The 22286-nt window shown below is 40.8% G+C and overlaps 1 protein-coding gene across 1 annotated transcript; it reads left to right on the plus strand.

Annotated features, from left to right (window-relative positions):
* The first annotated feature begins 8822 nt into the window (after nucleotides 1–8822).
* On the plus strand, nucleotides 8823–22274 carry LOC136527678 (probable pre-mRNA-splicing factor ATP-dependent RNA helicase DEAH4). The gene is made up of 17 exons (XM_066520469.1): nucleotides 8823–9327; nucleotides 10058–10150; nucleotides 10280–10384; nucleotides 10961–11178; nucleotides 11880–11932; nucleotides 12709–12825; nucleotides 13019–13110; nucleotides 14045–14131; nucleotides 14254–14468; nucleotides 15294–15386; nucleotides 16546–16666; nucleotides 16746–16887; nucleotides 17640–17709; nucleotides 19116–19273; nucleotides 19844–20019; nucleotides 20117–20259; nucleotides 22091–22274. Exons 1-17 carry the CDS (start codon nucleotides 8966–8968, stop codon nucleotides 22117–22119), a joined length of 2274 nt encoding a protein of 757 aa, XP_066376566.1. The 5' UTR covers nucleotides 8823–8965; the 3' UTR covers nucleotides 22120–22274.
* Nucleotides 22275–22286: the final 12 nt, after the last annotated feature.

The raw sequence follows: 22286 nt of genomic DNA on the forward strand, positions 1-22286 counted from the left end.
CAAGGGCAAGCAAATGGTTGAGGCCGATGATTATGATGAGTTTGTCAAGCTCAAGAATGACAATGAAAAGCTCAGGAAAGATCTTGAAGAGATCAAAAGTCATAATACCATTGTGCTAGAAACTCTTGATCATGATGGTGAGTTGATGCTTGAGAATGAGAAGCTCAAAGAAAAAAATAAGAAGCTCAAGGAAGAGAAAAACAATGATGCTCTTAAGAAAGAGAACAAGAAGCTCAAGTTAGAGAAAGAGCATCTCAAGATTGGATTGAGCAAGTTCACTAGAGGCAAGTATCTTCAAAGTGAGCTACTAATGAACACCATCATAAAGATGGATATAAGTGGCATTAGGTACATGGCAAACAAAGAAAAGAAGGCTCAAGCTCAACAACAACAAAAGCCAAAGCTAAAGAAGTGTTTTGAGTGTGGACAAGAAGGCCACTTTACTCATAAGTGTCAAACTCCACCATCACAACCCTTGCCCAAGCATGCTAGACCTTTTGCCTTCAATGCTCACTACATGCTTAGAAAGGATTCTAGTGGAAAGATAAAAGTCATGTTCTTAGGACCTTCCAACAAGAATAGGTCTAAGAAAATTTAGGTTGCTAAGTCACTTGTTGAGAAGGTGAAGGGCCCTCAATAAGTTTGGGTTCCTAAAGCTTGATCTCTTGTATGTAGGTGAACTACAAGACCGGTGGAAATCATTGGGTTATTGATAGTGGTTGCACACAATATATGACCGGTGATTCTCGTATGTTCACCTCACTAGATGAAAAAGTAGATGGACAAGAAAGAATCATATTTGGAGATAACTCAAAGGGCAAGGTTAAAGGATTAGACAAAGTGGCAATATCAAATGATCATTTTATCTCAAATATGCTATATGTTGCTTCATTGAGCTTCAACTTGCTATATGTTGGATAATTGTGTGATCTTGGCTTCCAATGCTTGTTCATCGAGAAGAAAGTTGTTGTATCTAAGAAGGATGATGATCAAGTGATATTCAAAGGATTTAGATACAACAACCTATATCTAGTGGATTTTACCTCCGAAGATGCAAATTTGAAGGCTTGTCTATTCACCAAAACAACACTTGGATGGATATGGCATAGAAGACTTACTCATGTTGGGATGAGCTCACTCAAGAAGCTAATAAAGAATGATTTGGTAAGAGGGTTGAAGGACGTGAAGTTTGAGAAGGACAAGCTTTGTAGTGCATGTCAAGCCAGCAAGCAAGTTGCAAATACTCATCCAACCAAAGCTTTCATGTCAACCACAAGAGTGCTAGAACTCCTTCACATGGATTTGTTTGGACCAATAACATACAAGAGTTTGGGAGGAAATCTTTTTTGTCTTGTGATTGTTGATGACTATTCAATATACACAGGGGTATTCTTCCTTCATGACAAATCTGAAGTTGCATCTTGCTTCAAGAAGTTTGCCAAGAGAGCACAAAATGAATTTGAAGTGAAGATCAAGAAGATTAGAAGTGACAGTGGGAAGGAATTTGACAACATAAACATAGAAGCCTATTGTGATAAAGTTGGGATCAAGCATGAGGTCTATGCAACATATACTCCTCATCAAAATGGTGTAGTTGAGAGAAAGAACCAGACATTGATCACTCTTGCAAGAACAATGCTAGATGAGTACAACACCTCCGAAGCTCTATGGGCAAAAGCTATCAACACCACATGCTATGCATCCAACCGCCTGTTTCTTCAAAAGTTACTTGGCAAGACACCTTATGAGTTGCTCAATGGGAAGAAGTCGGACGTCTCTTTTTTTAGGGTGTTTAGTTGCAAATGCTACATCTACAAGAAGCGACAATATCTAGGAAAGTTTCAAAGATATTGTGATATTGGTTTTCTTGTTGGTTACTCATCAAAGTCTAAAGCATATAGAGTATTTAATCATGCCATCGGCTTGGTTGAAAAAACATATGATGTAGAATTTGATGAATCTAATGGCTCCCAAGGAGCACATGAGAATCTTAATGATGTAGGTAATGAACCATTGAGGGAGGCTATGAAGAACATTATAGTTGGAGACATCAAGCCTAAAGATGATAAAGATGATGTACAAGTGATTGATCCACCTTCTTCATCAAGTATGCCACAAGATGATGATAAAAAAAGGAGAGTAGACAATGAAGACACCCATGTCTCTCATGATCAAATGGTGGTACAAGCACAAGATGTTGATGCTCCACAACCTCCTCCTCAAATGGTCAATAGAAGAAATACACCTCTACTATAAGATCATCCATAAGATCTCATCATAGGGAGTCCATCAAAGGGTGTAATGACTCGTTCACAAAATCTTGCTTCATTTATTACTCATCACTCTTTTGTCTCTTGCTATGAACCTACCAAGGTGGAAGAAGCTCTTCAAGACCCCGATTGGATAAATGCCATGCATGAAGAGTTGAACAACTTCATCCACAATGAAGTTTGGACTCTTGAAGAGTGGCCAAAAAGTGCAAGAATCATTGGAATAAAGTGGGTGTTCCGCAACAAGCAAGATGATCAAGGCGTAGTTGTGAGGAACAAGGCAAGACTAGTTGCAAATGGGTTCTCTCAAGTTGAAGGATTGGATTTTGGAAAGACCTTTGCACCGATTACAAGACTATAAGCCATTCGTATCCTCCTTGCATATGCATCACATCATAAAATGAAACTATATCAAATAGATGTGAAAAGTGCATTTTTAAATAGATTTATTAATGAACTAGTCTATGTTGATCAACCTCTCAGGTTTGAAGACCCTAGATATCCTAATCATGTTTATAGGTTGTCTAAGGCATTATATGGGCTTAAGCAAGCCCTAAGAGCTTGGTATAAGCTCCTTCGGGACTTCCTCATTGAGAAGGGCTTCACCATCGAAAAAGTCGACACTACACTATTTACCAAGAAGCTTGATGGGCATATCTTCATTTGTCAAGTGTATGTTGATGATACCATCTTTGGATCATCAAATGAAGATTCTTGCAAAGAGTTTGGTGAATTGATGTCAAAGGAGTTCGAGATGTCAATGCTTGGAGAGCTTATATTCTTTTTTGGTTTTCAAGTCAAACAAATGAGAGAAGGGATTTTCATCTCTCAAGAGAAATATACCAATGATCTTCTCAAAGAGATTCAAGATGGATGAATATAAGCCAATCAAGACACCAATGCCAACTAATAAATATCTTGACCTAGATGAAAAAGGTAACACGGTTGATCAAACTCTCTACCGCTCTATGATTGGTAGCTTGCTATATTTAACCGCATCTAGGCCAGACATCATGTTTAGTGTGTGTATGTGTGCTAGATTTCAAGCTAATCATAAGGAAACTCATTTAATTACCATAAAAAGAATCCTTAGGTATCATAAGCACACACCAAGCATAGGCCTTTGGTATCTCAAAGGAGCTATATTTGAGTTAGTTGGCTATTCCGATTCAGATTATGCCGGTTGCAAAGTTAATAGAAAAAGCACATCCGGAGGGTGCCATTTGCTTGGTAGACCACTTGTGTCTTGGTCCACCAAGAAGCAAAATAGTGTGGCTTTGTCCACCACCGAAGCGGAATACATTACCGCGGATGCTTGTTGTGCATAAATACTTTACATGAAACAAACTTTGCTAGACTATGGTGTAGTCCTAGAAAAAGTACCTCTTTTGTGCAACAATAAAAGTGCGGTAAAACTTGCAAATAATCCAGTTCAACACTCTCGCACCAAGCACATAGATATTCGCCATCACTTTCTTAGAGATCATGTTGCTAAAAATGATATTTCATTAGAAGGTGTAAGGACCGAGAATCAATTGGCGGATATCTTCACTAAACCGCTAGATGAGGTGACTTTTTGTCGATTGTGGAATGAGCTTAATGTTTTTTTATTTTAGTAACTTCACTAAAAATGAGCTTGTGTTGTCCCTTGCATTGCATTGTAATATACAACATGTTTAATTTTTGGTAATGCATATAGGGTTTGTCTAACATGGTTAAGATAACCGCCGTAAAGCATGTGAAGAAGCTTAACCTTGGATCAAACTTGACAAACAACTAGATTTATCTTCAAGTACTGCATTGCATATGCATGAATGTTGTTTTATCATTTATCTTCAATTGCCCTCTTATTGCCTATTTTCATAAAAAGAATAATAGCCTAAGGCAAAATATTTTTAAAAAATATGAGGGTTTAAGAGAGGTCACTCACATCAGTCCCAATTGGTGTTTATTTGGATCTTATTGAAGTTGGGACTTGATTGGGAATAGGCAGCACGAAGGAATTTGAAAATTCGTTGGAAAAGGAGTGACCGGAGGCTGTACCAGACTCTGATGTCCAGCGTCCGGTCAGTTCATAAGAGATGAACTACTGCTGAGAAGGAGTGATCGGACGCTAAAACAGTGTTCTCCCAGCGTCCGGTCAGATGGTGGCTCTATGTCCGATCGATCAAAGACGAAGGAGGCAGCTTGCATCGGACTCTAGCCACGTTCGGTCGGTGTACACCGGACGCGTCTGGTTGTGATTCCTAGGGATTTAGACCTCTCTAGAATTGACTGGACGCTGGGTGGTAGTGTTCGGTCATTGCCACCGGAGCGTCTGGTCAGTTGAAAACGTGCGGGATTCAATCTCTTTCCTGTTTCCTTCTCTGTCACGTCGGGGGACCCCTTTATAATCGCAGCGCCACCATGACCTATCTCGCATCCCACCACGCCGTCTTCACCGTGCCTATGCCCTAGCCATCGTGTTTCGTGCCTACGACTTGATGCCGCCGCCCACGTCGCTCGCGCCTTTGCGCCCGCATCGCCGCGACGCTGTCGTGCTGCCTAGCTCCACGCCACCACGAGCCCGTGCTATTTCGCAAGCTCATCGTGCCCTGCCCTAGCCGCGTAGCAAACTTCGCCGTGCCATCCTCTGCAAGCCACCCTGCTTCCACACCAGTGCCGCCGCGAGCCTATGCTGCTCCACCGCGCCTCCCTGCGTTCGTGCGCCCGCTTAGTCACACCGCCGCCGAGCTCCTACGCAAGCCCATGCCCTTTGCTCCACCCTCACCACAGCCAAGCTCCAGTGGTCTAGCATTGCAGTGCTCAAACCCTAGCACCCGCACTGCCATCCATTGTCTCTTCACGACCGATCTAGAGCTACATTGCTTTGCCGCAACCCTAATCCTAGGATTCCCGGTGGTCCCCCCCCAGCATGTCGTTCCTCTGCTTCTCAGATCACCGGTTCGTCAGGTAGCAAGCCCTTGATTCAATTTCATACCTAATTGCTTGCTTTCTTAGGGTTTCGTATCTCTAGATGAATAATTAAGATTATCTGTATATCCTCTATTCTATCGTGCAGCGAGTCGGTGTCGTTGAGGTCCTATTTGCAATTGTCAGTCAACTTGGGCCCAAGCTCACGAGTACAGATCGAGGCCAAGCCTCGAAAGTGACAGTTGATAGTTGTTTCTTATCAATGGCAGTTGTTCTTTTTAGATCCAACCGATGGTTCGCGTCAAGAATGTTGGAGGTGGTCCTAGTGATGAGGATCCGAGACACCCGCCTCGCTTGCCTATAGATCCAAAAGGTAAGGCGACGAAGAAACTTGCAACAAAGAAGCAGAAGTATCTAGATGCAGACATAGCTAGAGCAGTCGTAGTTGCAGCAGCAGCAGAGCATGCGGAGGCAGGAGGTGCTAGGAGTAGAGTCCAGATCGCATATCAGCTCTCTCCATCTACGAGGGCCACACTAGAGCTGGTTGAGCGCTGTCATGGTGGTCTAGTTGGGACTGTCATAGTTGCGGGACAGCGAGTTGTCTTGGATGAGAGTCAGCCTTAGGGGGTCACAGTAGGAGCCACAGGCAGCAGAGCATACTCAGGAGGGACAGCAGGCCGAGGAGACAGAGTAGGCACCTCAGCCACAGCTTCGCTGCTCTAGTCGTACTCGTGCTCTAGTCACACCGAGGGCAGATACACGGTGGAGGGGTTCTCGTCCACCGTCTAGACCATAGGGTCCGCCTCCAGTGAGTCATCTAGATCTGAGGGCTGCCACGGCCAAGCAGGTGCAACAACTCAGATTTGTGGATTTTGAGCAGTGGTTTCCATCGAGGCGAGATGAGCGTGCATCAGAGGGCTTCTACACACCACTATAGGAGGACTTCTACAATGCATATCTTAACAGTGAAGCTGTTTTCAGATCTCAGAGGGTGTGCAACATAGTGTCTATTGTTGCAGCAGCTGGAGAGCACATTTGCCCCTACCTTTCTTACATGCTAGGGCTGATAGATTTACTTGGACGAACTGGCTTATATGTTCCATCTTAGGTCCGTCAGTTCTATACTTCTCTCTGGATTGACCCGCAACATAGATTCATACACTTTACATTCAGTGGCAGAGATTACATGCTGATGAGCACTAGGGTCAGAGAGATACCTAGGCTTCAGGAGCAGCCCGTTTGGCTACATGAGGTTTGCTATGGACAGACATCGCCCCCCAGACGTCCTCATGGTGGGATGGTGCCCCCTATAGATCTAGTCCGCCACTACTTCACAGAGTCATTCGGCGAGGGGTCTAGCAGGACACCTAGTGATCTCACTCCCACTGCTAGAGTGCTTGATGCCATTATGCGGAGGACACTGCTTCCGAGGATGGGGTATCGCGAGGGCTTGACTTGCATATAGTTGTGGCTACTGAACTGCCTCATGCAGCAGACAGTGTTTGATATTTGGGATCTCCTTCTATCAGAGATGGAGGATACTATTGCTGAGGGGTTCAGAGGTCACCGACAGTTGCCCTATGCCGCTGGATCATGTTTCTTATTCATAGGGCAGTTACAGTGAAGCCGTCTAAGATGCTAGCTGAGTACAGTGGTGCTACTACAGAGTTTCTTGCATATAACCTGACTCAGATGATCCGCCATAGTACACCGACTGCACCTAGCTAGCCGCGCCGTCGTCTAGAGGTGCCAGAGACTATAGCCCAGCAGAATGATACTATCAGGGGCATAGTAGCTATTAAGGAGGAGCAGTTGGATGCTCAGCAGGAGGGGATGGTCGAGAGCGACCCCAGTGATAGCTCAGATGAGGACTACCGTGATATTCCTCAGATGCCTCCACGACGATATGATCATGAGGCTGGTAGCTCTTGTTCAGCTCCATCTGCACCACAGGCTGACCCCGCTCTACTTGCCATACTTGAGCGGATGAGGTAGGATCAGGCTCGCTAGGCTCAGAAGACCGCTACTACTTTTGCACAGTTCTAGGCTCAATAGGATGAGTTTCAGCGATAACAGCAGGCCATATAGTAGCAGCAGTAGGCCATGCATCAGCAGCAGCTCCTCATGTAGCAGCAGCTCCTTGGATTTATGTAGCATGTAGTGACAGCTATTGGGGTTCTACCGCCACAATCTTCACCCTAGCTTGGTTAGCCTGCCACCACTTCTATGATTTTAGCGTTACAGCCTAGTGGGCTTCAGAGTCAGAGACAGCCACCAGCACAGTTTGCTTCACCTATAGAGCAGGTGTCCTAGTGGTTTGCTTCGCCCGTGTTAGGCTCGCAGTTCATACCTCTCTAGATGAGTTTCACACCGGCTCAGACTTCCTCGCTATAAGTGCTAGATACTTCAGTCTCTAGGAGTCTTGGAGCGACTTTCAGTGAGTTGATAGGGTAGCCTACTCCACCATATTTGCATGTCCTAGGTCCCTCTATAGTTGCATCTATTATCGGGACTACAGAGATGCTCCCTTCTTAAGTGACATCATCAGATTCAGCTGCTCTAGTCATACCTACACAGTCTACAGCAGCTCCAGTTGTTGATCCGACCAGACTGCTTCAGCGTCGCTTCCAGGTATAGAGGGTCAGATAGCTCAGAGCTCAGGGTCAGATGATAATGGCACTCAGTTCTAGCTTGCTCCTCGTACTTCAGCGCCTAACTCGTCTGCTGCAACCTCGCCGACCAACCCTTAGGTTTTGGTGTTTGACACCAAAGGGGGAGAGAGATCGAGTATGCTAGACTTAGGGGGAGCGACTTAGGGGGAGCTTAGTTTACTTAGACTATCTATTACATTTGGAGTTTTATGTGTGATACACTTAGGGGGATGCACTTGTTCTTACTCAGATAGTCAAGAGGTGTATCATAAAATTATGCACCACTAAGAAAAGTGTCACCATTGGTTGCCTTGATCTAAAAAATGTGTCGAAATTAAGAATTACAACATCTAATTCAACATCTGGGAACAGACACTTAAGTGGATATTTTATTCTACAATATATGTCTGTGTAGAATAGTCCTAAAGCCACACATATTTATACGATGAGTATAACATACTTTGTTTTACAATTTTATGAGAGATTTTTTAAGACACGCAGTATTATCCATGTGACAGGTACTAATATTTACATATATACTCGAACCTGTGTGTACAGGATTATATGGAGATGCAGCGGAACTTATTCATGAATTTATTGGCGCATGAAAGAAATGGATATCGAAGAATTCTTTCCGCCGATATAAAATATTATCTTAGTCATATCATAAAAAATTCTATATAGTAGAGTTTGTGAGACTGCAACGCCGCGCCCTCTGTGATTGTGTTAATTTCACGAACTTTACTTTTTAAATTAAATATCACTTTAATATCAGTATTTAATTTAACAGTATTATTATCTTATCGTACGATCTATGTGTTTTTAGTAAAAAAAAATTTAGTTATTCCATAGCATCATATGGACACGCTACCTACTTGTCTAGAAAGAAAACAAACTAATCATTACCTACAAGGAGAACCAAACTACTCCGTAGATGGAGGACGAGGGCCTTACAACGGTACGGCAGCGGTGGACGGAGGGACGACAAAGTCGGACCCGCCGGCGTGCGTACGAGGGTTTCGAGGAGAGGGCAGCGCAGCGCGTCGAAGGCGGCCGTAGTTCCGGCGGGAGGTTGCGTTCGGTGGCCGGCGCCGCGGGCTAGATGATCGGTGGTAGAATCGTGGGCATTTTATGGAGACGGCGGCACTGAGGCCCGGTCCGTGTCGGGCCCATTTGGCCATCTACGCACACCCAGCCCAAACACATGCATCTAGCCCAAGCGGAGAAGAAGGCACGCTAGCGCCCTGGTGCCCGGCGGCCGAACCGAACGCGATGCCGTCGCCATCTCCGCCGCCGCCAGTGCTGCCGATCTCGGAGCACGAGGACGAGATAGTCGCCGCGGTGGACGCGAACCCTGTGGTGGTGGTCATCGGCGAGACCGGCTCTGGCAAGAGCACTCAGCTCTCACAGATCCTCCACCGCCGCGGATACACCCGTCGGGGCGCCATCGCCGTCACCCAGCCCCGCCGCGTCGCTGCGGTCTCCGTTTCCAGGTTCCTCTTCTCATTACCTTTCTTGCTCTATCACGTGGGCGAGGCATGCTTTTTGCTGTGTGGGTCGCAGCTGGGCAGTTGGAAGGGTTTATGAATTGGGATTGGGACTGCCTTTACATTTTTATAAAGGAGACTCCTTGTAGGATTCAATTGACACCTAAATGGCCTGGTAAACATCCGAAATCTCATCGTGCTGTGAGTTCAGTGGAGCTCCATGTTGGATAGCGCATTGATTTTGTTTTTACCGAAATTATCACCAAGAAATAAACAAAACTTAGAAAGAATTATTGTGTGAGGATTCATTAAGTAGTTCTTCTGGTTGACCAACTACTCTCGAATCTTGATTTTGCTGAATGGGTTTCTTCCTGGTTGATCAGCTATCCATTCTCAATTCAACTGCATGGGATTCTGTTTTAGTTCTTTTATTATTACTCACTGTTGAAAGTTATTTCAGTTACTATGTTGTTAAAATACTAGAAGGAACTATTTTGTGAGGATTCATTAAGTAGTTCATCTGGTTGACCAACTACTCTCGAATCTTGATTTTGCTGAATGGGTTCCTTCCTGGTTGATCAACTATCCATTCTCAATTTAGCTGCATGGAATTCTGTTTTAGTTCTTTTATTATTACTCACTGTTGAAAGTTATTTTAGTTACTATGTTGTTGAAAGTACAAAACATGTATGTAACTGTTTTTGTGAGTAAGAGCACTTTTTTTATTATTTCGCAGAAGAGTAGCTCAAGAGCTTGGTGTTCCACTTGGGGATGAAGTTGGTTATGCAATCCGATTTGAGGACAGAACTTCAGAAAGAACATGCATAAAGTAAGCCTCTGAAAAATTGGATAGCTTGAATTTCTTCTAATCCAGCTGCAGTAACGTACCAAGCTCAATAACGACTGGAGGTGCACTGATGCTAAATTCGTGGATTTAAATTCTTACTTGTTTTTACAGGTACCTCACGGACGGCGTTCTCCTTCGTGAAAGCCTTTCAAATCCTGAGTTGAAGCAATACTCAGTAATCATACTGGATGAAGCTCACGAGCGTAGTTTAAACACGTATGGTGATTTATATCTGAATTATTTCTACTTGAGTCAATTTGAAACTAGCTTGGTAGCATGTTTCTTTACATATATTCATGGCCACTATTTTCCAATCCGTTTACTTGACAATTGTGTGAACTACTATAATATGGACACGTCTTAGAGTTTAAATGTATTATTTTACCGTTAGCATGTCATATACTCTGTTTTCTTGTTTGCTACACTACCATAGGATTCTTATAGATAAAAGGTTCAGGGTCTGTCAGATCATTTGGCGCACCTACTTATCTTTGTTGTAGCAGTTCTTGTCTTGCTGTGTAGCACGTACATGTGGCAATACGGGATTACAATATCCCTTACTACCAAATATACTTTAGCATCGCCCCGCAGTTGTAGTGGGAGTATTGAAGATGGTCAGACTAGAGAAGAAACCGAAGGCTAACATTTAGTTCTGGGATGATGATAGATATTCAGTGTTGCTCTCTTCTTTTTAAGTTGAGTGCTGTTACAGTGGATGATATGTGTAGGTATTTATGCAAACTGTTTGCATGGGCTCATTTTAATACTTATTATCTGGTTATACCATTACAGTGATATCCTTTTAGGTTTGATGAAAAGATTGATCAAGGACCGAGCCTCAGATTTAAAAGTTCTAATCACCTCTGCGACTCTTGACGGTTTAAAAGTTTCGAAGTTCTTCTCAGGATGCCCTGTGTTAAACATACCTGGAACTTTGTTCCCTGTGGAGAAATTTTACAGCACTGAACGCCCAACAAATTATATAGAATCTTCACTCAGAACAGCTATAGGTAAGAAGCATTTTTTTTTGTAACCTTTTGCAGTTTTAATCTTTTGGGATTTGTTCATGCCAATATTGTTAGTGCATCTTTTTCCTGCTTTCGCTTTGCACTAGTCAGAAACTTAATAATAATTGCTAATAAGGTTATAGAGATAATATTTCTGACAAAAGTCACGGCTTGTTTCGTCATGTGGCATGAATAAGAGTGGTCATTACAGTGGTAAGAAGGAAACTGGGTTGCTGCCCTTCACCCTGGACACTCTTTACTGTGAAGTTGTTCGATAGGGAGGAAAGAGTAAGGAAGAAATTCTCTTTATTGCTTAACAGCTGAGTATAAAACAATGTGGAATAGCATTACAAATATTAGGATCTCACAACCCCTGATACTTTCCTAACAATTCAATTGAACCTATGTACTTTCTTCATTTTTAGCATTATATTTTGGAAACCTTGAAAAAAAATCTGAATTATGAATATGTAGTGTTTGGTCGTTGCACATGGTTATGATACGCAGATCTCCTGTGTATTCAATAGAAATAGAGAAAGTTTTAATGAGACTATGATTCAAAGTCTCATACCTCTTTTCTGATACCACATATGGGAATATTATAGTTAGTTTTTTTTTTAAAATTAGGTTATGCATTTTTTGTACCTTAAACTTTTTAAAATTTCATTTCTTTCACTAACAAAACAGAAAATGTTTGTTGTCAGATATCCATGCCAAGGAACCTCCTGGGGATGTCTTAATATTTATGACAGGAAAGGTCAGTACCTCAATATCTGTCATTGTTTATTTCTTTTTCCTTTCTCTTTTTGCAATCTGTAAGTATATTCTGTAGTCGTGCCAATTACCATGGCCTTGATCAAATATATTTCCTTGTATTAACAATGTAATTTCTAGTTTCTTTATTTAAACATAGTTTCGTGATCAATGTAGGAATTTATATTTTTTAGCTGTACTCCCTCCGTCCCAAAATAAGTTAATTTCTAGCGCATCTCCGGCAAAATAGTATGGTGGGGGAAAGACCCACATCTCCGACAAAATAGCATGGAGGGGGAAAAGACCAAAATTGTTGTTCCACCAGAGTGGTGGTGACCTTTTGCTTGCCCAAGACCAATTTAATTGTTGTTGCACCTGGGTGAAGGATTTAGAGTCATAAATGTGTGCTTTTGTTCTCGAGGAGTCAGTGGGGGTGAGTCTAAAAATCAACTCTTTGTGGGACAAATCTTTTTTCTACAAATCAGTTTGTTTTGGAGAGATGGTTTAGTACTAAATATAAATTTAGGAATTTGCAGATATTTTTTTATTAACAGAAGAAGTTCTAGTTTTCTTTTCTTGTTGGATTAATGTGGAAACCTATATTGTATTAACTATTAATTTACTATTTTATGGTAAACTTGTAAAGGTAACTGTCATTGATACTTACTAATGTGTATTCTTTATTTATGCAGCTCCCCATTCGAGTAGTGTCTATTCCTTTTCTTTTATTAAATATGTTGAGTGCTTATGCTGAATTGTGGTTATTTGAGATTGGCGCAGGATGATATTGACAAGATGGTCTCAAAATTGGAGGAAAGAATTCAAAATCTTGAGAAAGGCTCCTGCATTGATGCTCTTGTTCTTCCTCTTCATGGTTCTTTGCCACCTGAGCTGCAGGCAAGTTCCTAGCCTTGCACATTTGATTTGCACCTCTCAGCTTTCCAACCAAACTTTTATGTAGTCTTACAGGATAAATACTGTACCTTTTTTTTTTGATTTGATAGCTCTGCTATCCTTCACTTTTGTTTCTCTTTCTTGCTTAACATTTCATGCCCTGCAGCATTTCTGATTTTGCGCACTTCTCATATAGGTTAGGGTATTTGCTCCTGCACCTCCAAACTGCCGACGCTTCATTGTTGCAACAAATGTTTCTGAAACTTCGCTGACTGTAGATGGTGTCGTGTAAGAAGCAAACATAATCAGTTGAGAAGCATGTGCTTTTTGTTTCCATCTTCAGATTGTATTTAAATGGAGTGAACATTGCAATCTGACTTGTTTGTGACTACGCATGAAAAATAATATGCTAGCAATAGAATGGAGCGACATGAACTACTCTGCTAATATAATAAGAAATGCTGACATATTTACTTTATTATTTAGAATAAAGATATGTTTATCTGAAGCATCACTCATTTTTCTGTGAAGCCATTAATTTCATACAACTCATTCCGCTTTATCAACAGCGCTAGTTATATTTATAAATCAAGTAAGCTGTTGTTGTGTCACTGTCTAAAATACATGTAGTTTAAATGTCAAAATTTACTTGAAGGACTTGTGAGTGCATGTAGAACTGTTTAAAGTTGATGCAGCAAACTTGTTAATGTGATTTGTTTTTGTTTATACGTAATTGCTGAGTACTACTTTTCGGTTAGTTCTCCAACAGTTTGATGTCTACAGACCAAGGTGGAACTAAAATCTTAGATATATTTATCATGATTAAATCATCCTGGGCTCCATATGACATTTTGGAGTCACCAAAGATATTTTACATTCTAATAGCTTGGATGGAGTGTGGAGAAACATAAATTCTTCACTGTAGGTCCCCTCACTAGTAAATAGTTTAAAACAGAATTTCGTATGAACATGATAGTTTTATGAAAAGAGGGGCTGCTTTAACTAGAAATATGATAATCAGGATCCATGAAGTGATACAGGAAACTTTAGCTGTTGATATATAGGAGAGTGAGCAACTGCCCGACTGTGACTATCAAGCTTCGTAATTTTTCTTACAAAGTTGTTGAAAACTTAAAGTGGCTGTATATCTTTTTTCCCATGAGGTGTTCTGTTTTTTAAGTTTGCACAAAGATATTAACAATACAATTTCTTATTTCTTTAGGTTCGTGATTGATTGTGGTTATGTAAAGCAGCGCCAATACAATCCATCAAGTGGAATGTATTCACTTGATGTAGTCCAAATCAGCAGGTATATAATTTGGCACATGCAGTCTCTCTTTTTTTATGCATTTTGTTCACTATCATATTACTTCCATTCATATGTCTAGTTTTGGATGCTAACCTGTACTGATAATTTTATTGAATAACTAGAGTGCAGGCTGATCAGCGAGCAGGGCGAGCTGGAAGAACTCGGCCTGGCAAGTGCTATAGGCTATACCCAATTTCCATATATCAGAATGAGTTTCTTGAGGCAACAGTTCCTGAAATTCAACGCACTTCTCTTGCTGGAAGTGTTCTGTATCTGAAATCGTTAAATCTTCCAGACATCAACATACTGAAGTTTGATTTTCTAGATCCACCATCACGTAAGATAAAACTTCAGATTCTTATTGTTTCAATTATTCTTCTGGACCTGCCCGTGATGCATCTAATTGTTGTCTAGTTACTTATTATGTGTGGAGTTCGATGGCTAATTTGTACTTACTGTTTTCTAAAGCATTGCAAAATTATGTTATTACTATGAAGTCCGGTGAAGAAACTACTTTTGTGACGACTCTACTCATGTCACTTTTGAATTGTTACGGGCTGCTTAGGGGAGGGAATCTCTTGGAGGTTGTAGTTGTGATGGGTGGTATGGTGGCGCGATGGGCTTCGTTGCTGGCGACTCGTGATGGTTTGCCCAGCCTTGGTGAGGCGGTGGCTTCAGCTTGGACAGGGGCTGGTGGCAGCGCAAAGGAGAGTGAGAGGGAACTTTGAGGAAAAATCACTTTTCTGGTTAATCCATATGGATGCATCTAAAATATGGGGTTTTTTTATAGATATGATCCATCCTGTTTAATTCAATTCAAGCTTTCGTCACAAGCCTATCTCTTATTCTCTATTCTCTAGTACTGATAACTTGTTGGCGGCTCTGAATTTGAGGGGTATGGAGGTTGCACCGTTGCAGCATGCCAGCCGCACCCTCCGGTTGCTGCAACACGTATAGGTGGTGGCTACTGCCTCTGGGTTGGGCTGGGGTGCTGGGCTGCTTGGCCCATGGGCATTATACCAATAACATGAATGTGCAAAACTGTCCTTACAAAAGATATAAATAGCCAAAAGGGGAGCCATTTGGTGCCTTGAAATAAATACAATCGAAAATTATGTTGTGACTTCTGCCAGCTTTTTTTAAATTCACAAATGGTTTGCAGGTGAGTCATTAGAAGATGCTTTGAGGCAATTATACCTCATTGATGCAATTGATGAAAACGGGCAAATAACAGATGTTGGACGAGTTATGGCAGGTATACCAAGCCTGTCTTGTTTCCATTGAAATTAAATGGTTGTTCAAAGCCTTCTTGAGCTATTGCAGACCTTTTTTTTGTCCTTTTAACCTGAAATGTGGGCAAATCTAATATAAAATATTCCTCTACTTTGAAGTATCAAACCGTATAAGTTGCACATGACATTATAATATAGTGCTGTCATCTTGAGCTTTGAATGTGCTTGTCATGAGCTTTTTTGTATACTTGTATCAATTCTCTGCAGTTTCAAGTTCTAGTTTTTGCCTTTAGTATTGTGTACTTGAATCCTTACTGATTGAGCAACAGGGGACGTAGTGCATATATCACTTGGGGTTTATACCTTGCAACGTTAACATACCTTGAATTCTTTACGTACGTCTCAAGCATAATGCAATGTATATTAATATTGCTGTTTAATGAGTAATTTAAATATTCCACGCATCAATGTAATTCTAATCAAATCAGAAACATGTCATTGCCCCCGGCCCCTTCTCTTGTGCAAGGGTGATTGCTTTATGAGCATAGTGATGGGGTATTATAGTATTCTACAATTTTCACATTACAGATGATATAAGTAGTTGGTTCAATTGCCTCCTTGCACATGGTAATATGCTACAAGTTCTTGTATCACAATGGAATCATGAATCATAGCTAACAGACTACCACAATAAACTACACATAGGATCACGATTTAGGGATCCTAAAAGGAGCATTTAATTGTGGTTGTGGGAGTAGAGTTTAATTTAGCAGTGAGCGAACATTTATGTGAAGTAGTTGTAGAATGTTTATATTTTCTCTGATTTCTCTGATGTGCAATCATGCACCACATAAGCTTTTATTTGAGTTTTTAATCGTGAAAATGCTGGTAACACCTCAGCTACCAAGGAATGAAACTTATGAACTGTTTATGGCCCTGTTTGTTTCCACTTATAATCATCGTACTGTTGGGATTTTTTCGATCCTCAATTGTGCTAGTTCAAAGTTCTGAAGCGGCAGTGAAGAAATCAGAAATAATCGAAGCATTTGGTGGGATTCTCGCTTTTTCACTGAGAATCCGATTATAAGCGGAAACAAATAGGGCCGATATTGGATAAGTTTACTTGGGCCCACTCACTTTTGAATCTCCTAATTTGGTTGTCTAAGGATATAATTTGTACAGAGCTCCCTCTTGAACCGTCTCTTTCAAGGACCTTGATTGAAGCAAATGAATTGGGATGCCTGTCTCAGGCATTAACTGTTGCTTCAATTTTGTCAGCAGAAATCACATTGCGATCAGCTAGGTGACCCCCCTCCCTCTCATCTCATCCACTGTACTAAAATTCATGCTTAATGATATAAAACCTGGACTTATATATACAGCAAGGACATGGATGGGAAGAGGAAAAGGCAGGAGCTTCCTGATGGTTCTGGCTGGGGTGACCATATACAATTGCTTCAGATATTCGAAAGCTGGGACCAATCTGGTTATGATCCAAAATGGTGCTCTGATCATGATTTGCAGGTGACTGAAAAGAACATGTTTCTAATATATTTAATAAACAAGACTTATGCTAGCGTAGTTAGTAAAAGTAGATGCAATCATCTTTGATTACTCAAGACAAGGAACAAAAGACATCACCTGAGTTTTCCACAAAATACCCTCATGATTGTCATTGTGTGGTTTCATGGTAGAAATCATGCCCATAACTTTCATCTGATTTCTCAGTACAAAAGGGAATGCTCAACAGAAATGAATCTATAAGATTAGAAACAATCTATAATCTTCAGTTATCTGTCCAAATATAAGGATCCTGTGCCTTTTATTTTTTAGTCTTGAAGATTGGGGTTACACATTTATGAAAGACAACTTTATATCCATGCAAGGCTACTCTACGGCCATCATATTGATGATAATTCCTTTAACATTTTTGAAAGGATTCTACTATCATAACTTTTTACTGTATTCTTGTTTGTGACTTTTGCCCATGCTCCTTCAGCTTTCCAGTCATATTATGATTTACTACTTACAGCTACCATAAATAATTGTGAACTTTAAAATTTTAAATCCAGGAATGCAGCAGGTTAAAACACTGGTAACCATATTTGTATGCTTGCATTTACCGAAGGAATGGCCCAACTTGTTTTTTGAAACTGGAAAATGGCCCAACTTTATTAAACGAGTTAATCGCTTTTTTTGCATCAAATATATATGTTTTGAAGACATTAATTGTATTTTATCGCCTTATATGTATTAATATTGTCCATCTTTTGCAGGTGCGGAGTATGAAATTGAGCAAAGATGTAAGGAACCAACTATGCCAGATTATTAAAAAAATTGCAAAAGGTCAATTCTCTAGCTTTTATTTTTATCTTCAATCCTTAGATCAATGATAAAGCAGATCCCTTCCAAAGATCAGTGATAGAGTAGTGCAAGTGGTGACACTAGTGCGTCAGCTAGCTAGTTCATTTTCATGCCATTTCTGTTGTATTGAAATCTGGATTAGTCCAATTAAATGAGTTTGGGTCGACCCACTTATCCAGAGGTAGCAAAACTTTGCATGCCTAGTTTTGAAACTGTTTTAAGCTTCGTCTTCATAAGCTAATTTGTAGTTTCAGTTTTGATAGGATTGCATAGAAAACACTTCTTCGCGTGCCTGGACCATGAATAGGCTTTAAATCCCCTATTAATATCACTATTGTTGCCATCTATATATTTGATGGCTCATGTTGGGTTTCAACTCTAGTGTACCCCTACTTACTGGGGACTAATATGGTGTTTGGTGTGAGAATGGGGGTGATTCATCGTCTTCTCACTCCTTACATTTTTGTTTGGTTGGTGGAATTGAATGAGTTGATCCATCACAACTTCATCCCTCACAAGCTAATAATTAGTGTAAGCACGAGGAATTGGGTCATCGTCATTCTAACAAATTCATAGGTTGAACTAATGATGCACCCCATAGAAGGTTTTGTTGTTGTTCTAATAGTATTAGTAGTAGTTCCTATCTTGTTTTATAAAGATTATTACCTAAAAGAGGTGCTTCAAAACTGCCATTTGTGTAGCATAGGTGCCCTGTGTTGGTCAATTAGAGTCTAGGAAACTGTAGGTTTTGTTAATTTGTCTTGATCCTAATAACAGCTTAAAAAACAAAAAGGTCGTATAAATGGAAATAGGAACTAAGGAGATGTACAAGTGATTACTCAGCAGCGGCGGACCCAGAAAATATTTCGGGGGGGGGGGGGGGGGGGCTGAACAATACTGCTATTCGATCTTAAGTCTCAGCCCCCCCTACACTATAGAACTTTGCCTAAAAATTCATGGGGGCTCCACTGTTCGAGATGGGTAGGGGGGGCTTGAGCCCCCCCCCCCCCCCCCCCCCCCCCGCCCCACCGCTGTGTCCGCCCCTGTTACTCAGTGTAATACACAAATACTGATGATTAGTCCTTAAATGCCCAGAGCTCACTTTAGTTATCTGAGATATCTGTTTTTGTAGTCATTTAACTAAGGTTTGCTTGTTGCTGAAATGTAAGCACAAGGTCAGTCTGTCGGATATTAAAAAAGAACACAGAAATGTGATATTTGGAAATGCCAAATGCCATTATTTTTTATTGCTGCGTCATCAGTTGTCACTTAGTGGGATTGCTGTAAATTGTCCATGTTTTTTTAATCCTAAGTGTCCTTTGATTCCTATAGTGTCATCTCGGGAAAACAGGTCCACATAAGTTAACTCGAAATGTTGTTAAATTTAGGTTCAACTGATGTGCATGCAAGGAAAAGCCAGAAGAGTGACCCTGACTATAGAAAGCTGAGGAGAGCTCTCTGCGTAGGATATGGTAACCAGCTAGCTGAGAGGATGCTGCATCACAATGGCTACCATACTGTTGGCTATAGGACCCAACTTGTACAGGTATGTAATCGTGTAATTTCTTTGTCAGATGTAGCTTATTATAATGTTGAGCTGCCCGAAAATTAAGGGAGATGAATAATCCTGAACCATTATTGTACTTGTAACTTTATTTGGGTGAGGGTGTGGTGGGTGGTGTTTGTGTTTTGTACTCTCCTTTATTCTCAATGCAATGATACACAACACTCCTACATATTCAAGAAATTATTATACTTATATGATCAGCACCACTCAAGGTGAAAATTTGCATGCTTTTTTGTCCCTTGTTTCTACTGGACATAGGAGCCAAAGAAACTGCTGATAGCTACTTAAATTGTTTCTTGGTGTGCCACATCTTGACAACAAGCTGCTTGCTAGTGTGCCCTCTTTCAGAGTAGTTTAGATATACTAAAACGTTAGGCATATCATATCTGAGCACACCCACAGTGCCACACTTAATCATATCTGAGCAAAGCTTGTGGTATAAACAACACAAATTAAGCTTTTAATCACATATTTAATCATCCTGTCAAACTTATTCATGACTTCTCTTCACATTATGTTGTTTGAGAATTTTGTTGAACTTCTTTGCAGGTGCATCCATCTTCTGTACTGGAAGGTGATGAGTATGGGAAGTTTCCAATGTATGTTGTTTATCATGAGCTGATAAGTACAACTCGTCCATACATGAGAAATATCTGTGCCGTCGAGCAAGCCTGGGTTGAGCCTATATTAAAGAAGCTTGAGAAATTAGATGAAAACAGATTAAGGTAAAGTGAGAAATTTCTGAATTATAAGCATTATTTCCAAACTGTGATCCAGCAAACCTGGTGGTAGCTAAAGTCAACATTCGGTATCTCATCGCAGTGGTGGCTCGAGTGCACCGAAAGATTCTGAACTTCTAGTAGAGAATAAGCAAGTGAACTCGTTGAAGAAAGACATGGATGTAAAACAATCTGAGGTGGACAGTAAAATCCAGGCAGCTCGAGAGCGCTACCTTGCACGAAAAGGTAAGAAATGACAAATGACACATTTTCCTGATCGCTCAACATCCTTCTGTCAGTTTGAAGCTTTTCTGAAGATCATACCGACGAATCCATTCATTCATGTTATGGTGGGCGGTGTATACTTCAACCAAGAACATTCATCATGTTCCATTGTGCACAGACAAGAGAAAATTCCTTATTTGGACTGGAAGAAAACGTGCTTAACTATGTAACCCTGAATTTTTTTTTTTGGAATTTTTGTTTGACAACTCTAACCTCTTGCCTTATTTGACATTACCGTCACCTTTTCCTTGGGCCATGCAAGTTATTGATTTATGGACCAAATACTCTTGGGTGTCCAAGACAAAGCGGACAAATCAAATGTAGAATACCTTTCCTATATGACACTGGAAGTTTACAGGCTTTCCTCCGTGGGCTAGAATTTTTTTCCCGCTTCCTATATGATGCTGAGTTTATTATTTAGGTCTCATTTGATAGATGAAAGACTATTTTGCCCCTTTCGCCTAGCATGAGTCCCAGGCAACACCTCGGTACGGGCGTGTTTGATGTGAACCTGGAAGTGATATGCCTGGATGAGAGCTTGCCCGCAAGCATCGTTTAGATGAAAGCCCTGGAGACCTTTCTAACGCAGCGCATGAGTACATAGGCATTGGAATAAACTTTTTTTTGTGCTATTGGTCTCTTAATTAAGTCCATAGAACAATGTGTTAGGTTTTTTATGGTGGAACCTGTCCATCCGGGTTAAGTCCTCGGCTTGACACGGATGCTCGTGTTTTTCTAACAACGATGTTTCCGTCGACAACGAGGTGCTTATGGTGACTTCGTCAATTTTGAGATGCACCTTTCTTTTGAAGGTGTTCATAGAGATTTACTTGTGTAATTTGCAAAAAAAAAAAAAGGTCCATAGAACAATCCTTACAATAGAAAATTCGGTTTGTCTTTATTTCTTTTTTTTCCATAGACATAAATATTGGATATGGAAATATTATGCAATACTAATATATTTTATTTCCTAGTGTTTTTAGAGCTATTTTCTTTAAACGTGAACCAAGAAAATAATATTAATATAAACAATTACTATTGTGATCCAAAATTGGAACAAGTCCTTTTTCTCATTTGAGTTTTCGGGCACGTGCCTCCAACCAAACACACGTGGCAATTCTTAGGCAATAATTCTTAGGCAATACTTTTTGCAAGGCAACTCACTCATGCTTCCATCCAAATCCATATCATCAATAGATAGCCTAAGGAATACAATAACTAGTCTCTTTCTTTAGTTCATATATATATTTTTTATTTATATGGGACCACATATAAGATAAGAAAGTTGAGTGTAATAGGGACCAGCAGGTGAAAGAAGTGCCTCAATGCGCATGATTAGCTGATTGCCACATACGGCGACAAGGTACCTATTCTCTCACTGTGGGCGATATGTCCATTAGTGTACTTACTCTTAGCTAGGTCTCGTTTTGCAGATGAAAGGACTGTTTTAACCCTCTTGCCTCTTAAAGGCAGCATGTGATTCCTATACAACACCGCACCATGAGATGTGGCATCTTTTATCTATTTTTTTTATGAACAATACAATTTGTTGATGTGCGTAGCGTCATATTATACTATGCATTAGCATGTAAATTGAAGAAAAAAATGGTAGGGCTAATCCAAGTCATTGCCCTCGAACCGCCTAGATCCTACAAGCGAATAGAAAGTTTGGCCTACAATATTGCTCCATCTATCTTTCTAAGGAAAAGTTTGTTTGGTTCGAAACTCCAATTCAAACCGGAGGAGTATGCCATGCTAATGTGACTTGGATGATCCACAATTTTTTTGCCAGGCATCGATGAGCACGTTGAACTAGGCTGAGAGCCCTATGTTGCTGAAAAAAGTTGCGGCCTTCTATGGCTCACGGCTAGGTGGCATGTGTTTTCACTTCGTCAGTTCTGGGCTTCCCGCCTTCTATGGAGAAGCTTCCTTCAGTCCTTCCATTCGGTTAACGGCAGCGAGCAGAGCAGACAGGAGGCGCCGAGAGC

This window comes from Miscanthus floridulus, chromosome 19, assembly GCF_019320115.1.
Source record: "Miscanthus floridulus cultivar M001 chromosome 19, ASM1932011v1, whole genome shotgun sequence".
Taxonomy (NCBI): domain Eukaryota; kingdom Viridiplantae; phylum Streptophyta; class Magnoliopsida; order Poales; family Poaceae; genus Miscanthus; species Miscanthus floridulus.